At 45.8% G+C, this 12,469-nt stretch overlaps 1 protein-coding gene across 8 annotated transcripts in view; it reads left to right on the top strand.

The window, feature by feature from the left end:
* Window positions 1-12,469, top strand: part of cdc42bpb (CDC42 binding protein kinase beta (DMPK-like)) — a 63,589-nt gene that overhangs the window by 32,741 nt on the left and 18,379 nt on the right. For 5 of the 8 annotated variants that reach the window (XM_078173610.1, XM_078173615.1, XM_078173612.1 and 2 more), the window contains 11 exons: window positions 206-354; window positions 446-543; window positions 6,630-6,709; window positions 6,879-6,923; window positions 8,449-8,523; window positions 8,613-8,684; window positions 8,791-8,896; window positions 10,579-10,715; window positions 10,804-10,943; window positions 11,352-11,433; window positions 11,517-11,733. In XM_078173610.1, the coding sequence (XP_078029736.1) occupies window positions 206-354; window positions 446-543; window positions 6,630-6,709; window positions 6,879-6,923; window positions 8,449-8,523; window positions 8,613-8,684; window positions 8,791-8,896; window positions 10,579-10,715; window positions 10,804-10,943; window positions 11,352-11,433; window positions 11,517-11,733 (1,201 nt within the window). The remainder of the gene's footprint in view (window positions 1-205; window positions 355-445; window positions 544-6,629; window positions 6,710-6,878; window positions 6,924-8,448; window positions 8,524-8,612; window positions 8,685-8,790; window positions 8,897-10,578; window positions 10,716-10,803; window positions 10,944-11,351; window positions 11,434-11,516; window positions 11,734-12,469) is intronic. The other 3 variants (XM_078173611.1, XM_078173616.1, XM_078173613.1) reach the window with 1 other exon arrangement.

Consider the following 12,469-nt stretch of genomic DNA (forward strand, 5'->3'; position numbering starts at 1 on the left):
AATGATGACCCAGGTTTATAATCTGATCTGTTAAAGTCACGTCCTGTTTGTGGTGACTGTGGTTTCTATGGTGACAGTGAGCTGCTCGCCGTCTGAAAGCACCTTAAATGATCAGTGTTGTTGCCTGTTGTGGGCGGGGCTCTGGTATGGCGGGGCTTTGATTCAGAGTTGTCATTGATCAGCTGTCCCCGCCCCCTCCCTGCAGGACCCGCTGTGGAAGGTGCGGCGCAGTCAGAAGGTGGACATGTCGGCCCGCCTTGAGCTGCAGTCGGCTCTGGACGCCGAGATCAGAGCCAAACAGCTGGTTCAGGAGGAGCTGCGCAAAGTCAAGGCCGCCAACATCAACCTGGAGAGGTCAGAGGTCATGCAGAGACACACGCCATCCCTCTTCTCACCTGTCCGCCTCCTCACCTGTCTCTCCCTCTGTGTCTGTGTGTGTGTGCAGTAAGCTGAAGGAGTCGGAGGAGCGGAGTCGGGAGATGGGGGAGCAGATGGAGAGTCTGAAGAGAGAGATGGAGGACAGCCGCTCCCACTCTGACAAAGGTGAGACGACCTGGGTTCACGTTACCTGTCCACGTCCCCTCAGGTAAAAACAGACAGGTTGGTTCAGCTGCCTCAGCAGGTGACCACACTTCATCAGGCGGTCGGTAACCTGCTGCTCTGGAGCCTTCAGGGTTGAACACGTGCCGCATTTTTTACGCCCTCAAATTCAGTGTTTTCAGTGTAGACTCAAGGCAGGCGTGCTCAAACGCCAGAGCATGCGTTCCCAAGCACCTATTTTTCAGGGCGCGACAGCTGCACTTTTAGGTTAGATTCCAAAGATCGAGTTCTTTGGAATGCAGTAGTGCATTCACTAAAATGTGCGTCACACGTCCACGACCTGGTGCCTTTTTCTCTAAATTTTGCCCAGCAGTGTCTCGTCCTGAGTCTCCCCAGCGAGGTTAACCATAGATTCCAAATCCATTAAAGTAAAAGTCTCAGTGGAAAATTCAGAATTTAATAGTGGGTGTTCAGATTTGTTTGACTGCCAACGCTGCAAAGTTAAAGTACCATGTAATTAGAAACAGCCCACTGCAGAGGAGCCGTCTCGTGGTAAAACATAATTGTGAAAGATCGTTTAGACCTATGTCGATATGTTGACAGGATCATTTAGACTCGGTACACAGTGTTACCGTAACACTTAAATATGTTTTGTGGCTCCAGGCAGATTTTTTTTAGTTCTTTTTGGTCAAAAGTGTCTTTTTGGTAGCTGAAGTTGCTGCATCAGGCTTTAAATCAGAGATGACCCAGTCACGTTTTGGACAGATACCGGTCAGCTGCTGGTGTAGTTCATCGTGTAGGTGTTGTAGGTGTCGGGGTCTCCACCAGGTGGCAGTGTAACTTTGGCTGTAAATGTTATGTGACAGTTTGAAGCAAAGAATCTTGTTTGGTTTCTCATTCACTCAGTAACATGTTCTGAGTCGTTCAGTCAACACAGCAGTAAAACAAGCAGCACACAGTGAAGGTCTCTGCACTGAGTCCACTTATTGATTTATTTATTTAGTCTGAAAGTGTTGTACGGCTAAAAATAAATGCAACCTCACATTGACTGGGAGTTTCCAGAGCAACCTGTCAGTCTCAGTCTCCTGGACGCTGAGCTCTCCTTTACCCTCAGCAGCTCTTCATATAAACGAAGCACAAAAAGTAATGAAATGTGTGTTTGATAGATTATTTCTTTGCTGTAACGAAGCTTCTTGTCAATAAATCTTATACCTTTAGCAAAGCCTGTTTATTTCCCTTTTAAATGGAGCCTCATTTGTAAGGATCATGCATTTGTGGGATGAGCAGCAGAGCTGAGTATGTGGGTTGTGCCCATGAAAAAATAGCCAAATCTCTGCCAATGCCAAACAGCTTTTTTTTGTTGTTGACTCTTGTTTGGTGGATTGGATGATTGAAGTCTGAAGAAACAAGACATTTTGGCAATTTAACAGTTTATTCATTTAACAAACAGGAGCCTCAGTAGCGTGTGGAGGAACCATACACAGCCACATCAGCCTGGCACCTCCTCCTCATGCTGGTCACCAGCCTGGCACCTCCTCCTCATGCTGGTCACCAGCCTGGCACCTCCTCCTGAGGTCAGGACTGCTGGCAGGCCAGTCCCTCCTCTCCAATCCCAAAGTCTGGAGGTAGTCTCTGATAAACTCCACTCTGTGGGGGCGAGTGTTGTCATCTTGGAGGATAGAGTTCAGTCCCAGACTGTGGAGATATGGGATTGCCACTGGTTGCAGAATATCATCTCCATATCTCTCTGCAATGAGGTCGCCTCCAATGATGACAAGCTTTGTTTTTCCAGTGAGGGAGATGCCTCCCCACACCTTCACACTGCCTCCACCAAAAGATGTTACTCTATCGGTGCAGCAATCAGCAAAGTGTTCTCTGTGTCTTCTCCACACTTTGACCCTACGATCCAACTGCTGCAGACAGAATCTGGACTCATCGCTGAACTTAACGTTCCTCCACATGTTCAGGTTCCAGTGCATGTGTTGCCGACACCAGCACAGATGGGCCTGACGGTGAAGGGCAGCAGTTGCAGGCCTCCTGGCAGCCCTATGAGACTGGAGATTGGCTGCGTGCAGTCTGTTCCGGATTGTCTGGGAAGAGAGCCGTCGTCCATGTCGTCCTGCAAACCTTGACTGCAGATCTGTAGCAGACTGCCTACGGTTCAGGGTCCGACATTAACGGTTGCCCGAATGCCCGGGGCAAGTAAAAATAGCCGGCGGGCCAGCAGACCCTGCGCAGACATGCCTGATCGGGCAAGCAGCACCGAGTCGGACACACATACTGGACAGCCTCTCAGTCCTTACCCGCTAACGTTAGCTCATGTACAACACAGGTACCACAGAAACTTTTACAAAGGGTCATAATGTGCTTCTAGTGACTGTCAAATCACCAGCGAAAGTTGTTTTAAATGCGGACACGGAGAGCAGAGCGATAGATAAGAACAGCCTGCTGACTGCTGTCATGGGACAAAGATCCTCTGAGAAAAAAGACAGATCACTCTGCTCTGCCGCCAGGAACAAACTGGGAGGCAAAGATCCTCTCTGAGGAAGAGGGCTCACTTTGCTGCAGGATTCACCAAAACGTTTTTTTGTTTTTTTCCTTTTAATAAATTGAACACACATTAAAGAACATACAAGATCTTGTAGAGAATTAATATATATAATACAATACAATAAACACTGTCTAATTAAATGAAGGAAGAGGATTTTTTTAAAGTCAAATAAAATATTGGGGATTTATGTAAAAATATACATAGAGACATATAAATAATTATATAATTAAAGATATGTAGGCTATGTTAGGTGAATACTCCTGTCAGTGACCCTGACCACTGGCATTGGCAAAAGAACTGGAGTTGGTCCCCGGACGCTGCACTGCGGCTGCCCACTGCTCCCAGTGTATACAGTAGGATGGGTCAAATGTATGTAATGTGCTGAGAAAGGACAATAAAGAATCTTCTTCTAATAATAATTTCTTAATAACTAGGAGATAACAAAAGAAAGACATTTCAAAGACTTAAAAAATAAGGAACATGAATCAAAACAACAAGAAACGAGATATATCCCCAGTCATGCACACCCAGTTTTATTAAACTCAGTACTGTTTTTCAGCACATATATTGTTTTGTCTTTATTCAATGTAGTTAGCACATATTGTTATTGTGCCATTGGTTTTGGCCGTGATGCCCAAATAAATTTGTATTTATCAAAGGCCAAAGTGGCCTTGCCCTAAAAATATCTTAACTCCAGGCCTGTAATCGTGTATTTCCTCTCCTGTTTCTGTCCTCGGAGGGGCCAGTTGCAGTGTGCTGCTTTGTTATGTGCTGCTGCCTCCATTGGCTGAGCGTCTCTGCTGACGTAAGATATAAGTCATGAGCGAAAATATGCACCACACAGCCAGAAAAAGAACCTCTTAGGCAGGGCAAGTAAGAATTTAGATGGGGCAAGTAGATTTGAGAAGTACTTGCCCGGCAGGGCAAGTAGGAAAAAACCTTAACGTCGGACCCTGCGGTTCCTAAGTGCTGAACCAGAAGCTCAAAACAAGAGTCAACAGCAAAAAAAGCTGTTTGGCTTTGGCAGAGAAGATTTGGCCAATTTTTCATGGATGCAACCCACATACTCATACTATAATAATAATTTATTTGAGGAATTTCAGTCAGGATTTAGAGTGCATCATAGCACTGAGACAGCACTAGTTAAAATTACAAATGACCTTCTGATTGCTTCAGACAAAGGACTCGTCTCTGTTCTTGTTTTATTAGATCTTAGTGCAGCGTTTGACACAATTGACCATCAAATTCTACTGCAGAGACTGGATCACTTAATTGGCCTAAAAGGTTCTGCACTAAGCTGGTTTAAATCTTATTTATCTGATCGTTTTCAGTTTGTTGACGTTCATAATGAATCATCCTTATGTACTAAAGTTTGTTTTGGAGTTCCGCAAGGTTCTGTGCTCGGACCAATCCTATTTACTCTATATATGCTTCCTTTAGGCAACATCATTAGAAATCACTCTATAAATTTCCATTGTTATGCGGATGATACTCAGTTGTATTTATCGATGAAGCCAGAAGAAAGTAATCAATTAACTAAACTCCATAACTGCCTTAAAGACATAAAAAATTGGATGAGCACCAATTTCCTGATGTTAAATTCAGACAAAACTGAAGTTATTGTTCTTGGCCCCAAACAACTCAGAGACTCTTTATCTGATGACATAGTTTCTCTAGATGGCATTGCTCTGGCCTCTAGCACTACCGTAAGAAACCTCGGAGTAATATTTGATCAAGATTTGTCTTTTAATTCTCATTTAAAACAAACCTCACGGACTGCATTTTTTCATCTGCGTAATATTGTGAAAATTAGGCCTATCCTGACCCGAAAAGATGCAGAAAAATTGGTCCACGCTTTTGTTACCTCAAGGCTGGATTACTGTAACTCTCTATTATCAGGTAGCTCTAGTAAGTCCTTAAAAACTCTCCAGCTAATTCAGAATGCAGCAGCACGTGTACTAACAGGAACTAAGAAACGAGATCATATTTCTCCTGTTTTAGCTTCTCTGCACTGGCTCCCTGTAAAATCCAGAATTGAATTTAAAGTCCTACTGTTAACTTATAAAGCTCTAAATGGTCAAGCTCCGTCATATCTTAGAGAGCTCATAGTGCCATATTATCCCACCAGAACACTGCGCTCTGAGAACGCAGGGTTACTCGTGGTCCCTAAAGTCTCCAAAAGTAGATCAGGAGCCAGAGCCTTCAGCTATCAGGCTCCTCTCCTGTGGAATCATCTTCCTGTTACGGTCCGGGAGGCAGACACCGTCTCCACATTTAAGACTAGACTTAAGACTTTCCTCTTTGATAAAGCTTATAGTTAGGGCTGGCTCAGGCTTGCCCTGTACCAGCCCCTAGTTAGGCCGACTTAGGCCTAGTCTGCCGGAGGACCCCCCTATAATACACCGGGCACTTTCTCTCTCTCTCTCTCTCTCTCTCTCCTTCTCTCCTTCTCTCTCGTATTCTATTACTGCATCTTGCTAACTCGGCCATTCTGGATGTCACTAACTCGGCTTCTTCTCCGGAGCCTTTGTGCTCCACTGTCTCTCAGATTAACTCATATCACAGCGGTGCCTGGACAGCGTGACGTGTGTGGTTGTGCTGCTGCCGTGGTCCTGCCAGATGCCTCCTGCTGCTGCTGCCATCATTAGTCATTAGTCATACTTCTACTGTTATTATACACATATGACTATTGTCACACATGTATACTGCCAGATATCAATACATACTTTCAACATATTGTACCACAGTAGCCAGAACTATAACTATAATATTATTACTTTCATTAATGTTGTTGTAAGCTACTGTCATTACCTGCATCTCTCTCTGTCTCTCTCTCTGTCTCTCTCTCTCTCTCTCTGTCTCTCTCTCTGTCTCATTGTGTCATATGGATTACTGTTAATTTATTATGCTGATCTGTTCTGTACGACATCTATTGCACGTCTGTCCGTCCTGGAAGAGGGATCCCTCCTCAGTTGCTCTTCCTGAGGTTTCTACCGTTTTTTTTCCCCGTTAAAGGGTTTTTTGGGGAGTTTTTCCTGATCAGCTGTGAGGGTCTTAAGGACAGAGGGATGTCGTATGCTGTAAAGCCCTGTGAGGCAAATTGTGATTTGTGATATTGGGCTTTATAAATAAAATTGATTGATTGATTGATACTCAAGTACTCATACACATACTGCCTGATCCTTACAAATGTGGCTCCATTTAAAAGGAAATAAACAGGCTTTCCAACGATATAAGATTTATTGACAAGAAGCTTCGTTACAGCAAAGAAATAATCTACCAAACACACATTTCATTACTTTTTGTGCTTAGTTTAGATTCATGATGTGACGTGTACGTCCTGTTGATGCTCAGGTTGATCAGCTGCTAATAAAATCCTCCAGATAAATCAGGACAAGATAGAAAACCGTCTGAGTCTGAAGTTTTTACTCCAGATGTATCATGTGTTCACCTCCAGCAGCAGAGACTTGTTCATGTGTTCACCTCCAGCAGCAGAGACTTGTTCATGTGTTCATCTGTATTTTCTGTGTCCCTGCAGGTTTGAAGCTTCCAGACTTCCAGGACTCCATCTTTGAATATTTCAACACGTCCCCTCTGGCTCCGGACCTCACCTTCAGGGTGAGTCTGTCTGTCTGTCTGTCTGTCTGTCTGTCTGTCTGTAACTGATTCCTGTTCAACCAATCACAGTTCAGAACTCACCTAGCAGCAGGTCACATGATGATGATGTCACTATGATGACGATGATGTCACTCAGGTGTTGTTGTTTGTTTCTCTCTCCAACATGGAGGCGTCAGTTTGCTCCGCCTCCTCGCTGCTTGCTCTCTGGGAAGACGTAAGTTCATCCGTCAGGTTACCCACAATCCCCTGCACACTGCCCCCCTTACCCACAATCCTCCGGGGCAGAGAGCTGTCAGATCTAACCTCAGTCGTAGCTGCTAGCATCATGCTAATAGTTAGTCGTAGGTGACGTAGAGTGCAGCGACCTGTAACCACCACTGGTTTGATTGGCTCACCCGAGCTCCACCCACACACATAGGCCCCGCCCTCCTGCATTCAGAGCCTCGTTAGCTTTGTCCTTATGATGATTAAACCAGATGTGTCGCACTTGTCTGTTCTCCAGTCAAAGTACACACAGTGCAGTACGACAGTTTCACCACAGAGGAAGTACTAACAGTAGCTGATGGCGTGTTTACGTCATTCGCCGTCAGAGTTTCTGACAGGTCACATCCTGTAAAGTGTTTGATAATCAAACTCTGTGACAACCGTGTGTTTCATCAGCTCTTCTACATGTTGATATTTTACGTCATTAATCAGAAACACGTCTTTGTGTTCACAGGAAGTGCTGATGTGTACTTCCTGCTGATGTATCGGTCTGTTTATGATCACCGTCAGTTTTTCACCAGTCGTCAGACGGATTTAAATAGTTTTTATTGGTGGATCTTTAAACACACGTTTGTCACTGCTGTTAGTGTGTGTAGTGTTTATGTACACACTGTGAAATTTGTGTCTGTGTTGTTGTGATGTGTCGTAACGTGTGAACGCTGCAGGTTTGTTTTACGTTTTCATGACACGACGTGAACGCAGATCTGATGTCAGAGACAAACTGTGACACAGTGAACGTTACAGCTCCTCCTTCATTTAACTCAGGACAGTGTAACCATGGTAACACGACAGGATATTATGGTCTGTAATAGGCGCTGCTAGAGTCCTGCACGGATCCATTTTGAAAACCAACACCTGCCCACACCCATTAATAAAAGACCCCTGATCAAACCCCCCAGGCTCCAGTCCCTCACATGAAGCTGGTTCTCCGTTCTTGAATTGGACGTCTCTTTGACTGGATGGTGAAAACATTCAATCACTGCCAGGTTAGGAAACATGTTAGCATGCTCCTTCCACCACCATCAAACCTCCAAAGGATCCTCTTTGGGTGTCTTGAACTCCATGTAGGCTGCCACCTCATCCTCGGGCTGCAAAGTTTCGTGGCTGGAGTCCTTCACGTCGGTGACCAATGTGACCACGGGGTCAAAGGTTACACTGGTGTCTCTGACTTTCAAAATAAAAGCAACTGTCAGAATATTACTGCACATCTTTTTACTGCATTTTATCTGGCCGTTTCAACACGGTGCACCCCTTATTAGATTATTCAGATACATTTAAAGAAATACAAAGATCTAGTGCCTTCACACCGACATAAAACAAGATATAATATACAATGACAGATATACAGTTCACAATTCAACACAAAAACTCTGGCAGAGCTGCTGTCATAGCTGTGCGTGCGTGCGTGCGTGCGTGCGTGCGTGTGTCTGTTTATGTCTCTGTCTCTTCAATCGTTTCTTCTGTTTCACGTTCAGACCACAGACATAGACCCCAGCCCCCAGAAATCAGAGACCACGCCCCCCTCGCCCTCCACCACCTCTGAACATGAGGTCAGTCCCACACACTGATTCTGTCCACATCATACAGCTGTTCCTTTGTCCGTCACACATCCTGACTGTTTATCTGTTTGTGTCAACAGGAAGTTAAAGCAGCCTCAGTCCCAGCGAGCCCCTCCCCCCCCTACCAGAGCTCAGCACTGACCACACCAAAGGTATGCTGCCGTTTCCTGAGGTAGGACGTTGGAGGGGTAAGAGTTTGATATTAAACCATCGTGTGTGTGTGTGTGTGTGTGTGTGTGTGTGTGTGTGTGTTCACAGCCCAAAGCTCACCAGCTGAGCATCAAGACGTTCTCCAGTCCCACTCAGTGCACACACTGCACCTCTCTGATGGTGGGACTCATCCGACAGGGATACGCCTGTGAAGGTACACACTCACACACTCACACTCACACACACACACTCACACTCACACACACACACACACACACACACACACACACACACGCTGAGGCAGCGGAGCCACCAGGTGGAAGCTGCTCCCAGGTAAATGTTGAGATGCAGCAGCAGTGATCCAGATCCTTCCTCTACAGTGGTGATATTCAAATTACCGCCCGTGTGCCAAATCTGGCCCAGGACAGGGTCCCTGCTGACCCTCCATCATTCTGTAGGTCACAGTGAAGATAAACTGATTGACACTGAGATTCTTTTTGGTTCTTTGGGTGTAAACAAGGTGACAGAGTTCATTAAAAAGCATCAAAATAGAGCTTGTTATAGGGCTGGATGATGCAGACAGAAATGAACATCTCTGTATTTTCAAATAATTAATTTTCAATAATTAAATTTAAATTAAATTTAGCACTGAATCTGTGTGACAAATGATATCAACCCAAAAATTGCGGCAACAACATATGAGACGTATTTGAGCATGGGAATAGCCGTCCTTTACTTCCATCATAATGTTCTAACTCCATATACACTAAACTTACATATACACATTAAGGTGCGGACACACCAAACCGTCATCAAAGAACTAGCGGCGACGAAAGCCAACTGTTGCGTCGTCTACGTCGCCTCACGTCGCCCTGTGTCAGTTGCATTTGAACACACTACACGGACTACATCCGACGGCCAAGTAGCACGTACGTTCTGCGCCTGCGTGAGAGAGAGCGGAGTGAGAGAGTGGTACATCCTGTCAGCCGAGGGGTTTCCTATCTGTGCAGCCGAGCACCGCAGCACCTCCACGGACTATTACATCCAGACGGTCCCGGTGTTTCCTCCGCAGGCTCCACTTCACTCAGCTGCCCGATAAACCCGCTGCTTCTTCCCACTTTAACCTGAATAACAAACCAGGGCTCGGTGCTCCGGTTGGATCCAAACGGAGAGCCGGGGCTAGCTCAGAGACTAGCGGAGGCTAACTGGCTGCTTCCCTCCGGTCATGCTGCGGCTAACGCTCCGCTAGCCGCTCCCAGCTAGCTCCGGTTTGTTATTCAGGTTAAAGTGTGAAGAAGCAGCGGGTCTGTGGGGCAGCTGAGTGAAGTGGAGCCTGAGGAGGAAGCACCGGTTAGCCCCGGTTTCACTACAGGCAGATTCACTCGCTACAGGGGCGAGGAAATAAAACCTGAACAGCCAATCAGAGTGATCTCTCTCACCAACAAGCTCCGCCGCCGATTCAACATGCTCAATCGGCCGAAAAGGTGCGGGACACACCGCAAAAACTAGGGTGACAGACGCTCCCCGACGGCCCGACTTTGGTCGACGGCCGACTGTCAGCTTGGTGTGTCAGGGCCTTTACAGACGCCCGACCCAAGCAGAAACACTCGACACGCGGCGCTCAGCTGAATCTCAAGATAATCTTCAGGTTCCAGATTTCAGATGATGTAAACCACTTGTGTGAGACACATACTGTAGACCTGCTGTTTCCCCATAGGGACAGCCTGCATCCCACTAAAAAAGACAAAAATGGGTCCATGTGGGTCTCAAAGGGTTAATAAAGCAAGTATATTATCAACATTGATTTTAGTCAGAACAGATCATCAAACTCTGATATGATTGAATGACTGACGTGTAGAGATGAAGGTTCCTGACTTCCTGTCCGTCTCTCCTCAGTGTGTTCCTTCATCTGCCATGTCTCCTGTAAAGACCACGCCCCCCTGGTCTGTCCAATCCCAGCAGAGCAGGCCAAGAGGCCGCAGGGCATCGACGTCCAGAGAGGCATCGGCACCGCCTATAAGGGCTATGTCAGGGTAAGTGATGAGTGATGAAGTACTGACGCAGTACTGACATAGTTTTACTGCAGTTCCACAGACTCACGTGTCGCCGTCTCTCTGTCAGATCCCGAAGCCCAGCGGGGTGAAGAAGGGCTGGCAGCGCGCTTATGCCGTGGTCTCTGATTGTAAACTGTTTCTCTACGACATCCCAGAGGGAAAGTCCACCCAGCCGGGGGTGGTGGCCAGTCTGGTGCTGGATCTCAGGTAACTGTCTACCTGTCTGTCTGTCAATCTGCCTGTCTTTCTTTCTGTCTGCACATAGATGGAGCATCTGAGGTAGTCTGGGACCCCTCAAGAACTTCAGAGGACTTTGAAAAAGTTTCTTGTCCTTTTTATGAAGTTTCTTGAACTGTTGAGAGTTTTTGAAAAGCCTCAAGAAGATTCAGTTTGTCAAGGGTTTGGTTTGTCTCGAGAAGGTTTGGTGCATCTTGTAGTCCTGTCTTAAAAGGTTTGAGAAGGTTTTGGATGTTTTAGTTTGTCTCGAGAAGGTTGTATCATAGTCGAACAGTGTGATTTCCTCTTGGATTATCTTATGTGATGAACATTCTGTATTGTCAGATAGACTATATTGATTGATGATTGATATGGGAAATATTGTGGCGTGTGTAACAGAGATGAGGAGTTTTCCGTCAGCTCCGTCTTGGCATCAGATGTGATCCACGCCACCAGGAAGGACGTCCCCTGCATCTTCAGGGTAGGAGAGCTCGCCCCCTCTGACCCCTCGCCCTTTGACCTTTGACCTCCCTGTGTACTGACCCTTATTGTTGTTATTGCCAGGTGACGTCGTCACAGCTGATCTCACAGCTGTCCTCGGTGTCTCTGCTGGTGCTGGCAGAGAGCGAGGTGGAGAAAAGGAAGTGGGTCAGGATCCTGGAGGGTCTGCAGAGTATCCTGGCCAAGAACCTGCTGAAGAACCGACAGGTCCATGTTCCGCACGAGGCCTACGACGCCTCGCTGCCCATCATCAAGACCGCACTGTCTGCTGCCATTCTGGGTCAGTACCAACCTCCACTAATGACTACTGAAGGACTCTGAGTCTCCTGCGGCTCTGATTCTGGTTTTATTCTTTTAATGTCATCTTGATAAAAGTTTAGTTTGTTACAGAGAGTTCTGAGATTTTCATTTATTCTTTTATTCACTCATTCATTCATTTTATTTAAAACCTCAGAAAACTCTTTGACGGAGAACTCTAGTGCTGAGGTCCGTACATTAAATACAGACACAAGTAAAAACAAAGAGCAGTAGAAGTAAAGGCTGATAAACTACATCTAAAACAGGATTCTGCATAGACACGTAGCCGGATATGCACCTTTCCAGAAATGTAGCTACGCGGCGCAGCGATGCTGTATTTTTGGAAGCTAAAAATAATTTTTTCCCTCAGTGGAAACAAAAGTTTATTTACTTTAATTTCACAGATAAGAAACAATAAATTGTGAAGACAATAAAGCCTCCACAAAAATAGCATTTTAAGTCCTGTGTGTGATTTTTCCTGGCTTCATATGAGCAGAGGAAATGTCTGCTCATCGCTAGTATAATTTATACAATGTAAAATTTCATAGGCTTGTGCTAATAACGTTAGCATGTTGTATTTGATTGGAAAACGTGTTTAGTGTGAGACAGTTGTTTTGTCGGTGAACCTTGTGAGTCTTGAGATGGCAGTGTAGGCTCTACACCGACGCAGAACCTACGCCGTAGTTACAGCATCAGTTCGATGCTGAAGTATAAATCCT

The sequence above is a fragment of the Epinephelus lanceolatus genome, chromosome 13, assembly GCF_041903045.1.
Source record: "Epinephelus lanceolatus isolate andai-2023 chromosome 13, ASM4190304v1, whole genome shotgun sequence".
Lineage (NCBI taxonomy): Eukaryota > Metazoa > Chordata > Actinopteri > Perciformes > Serranidae > Epinephelus > Epinephelus lanceolatus.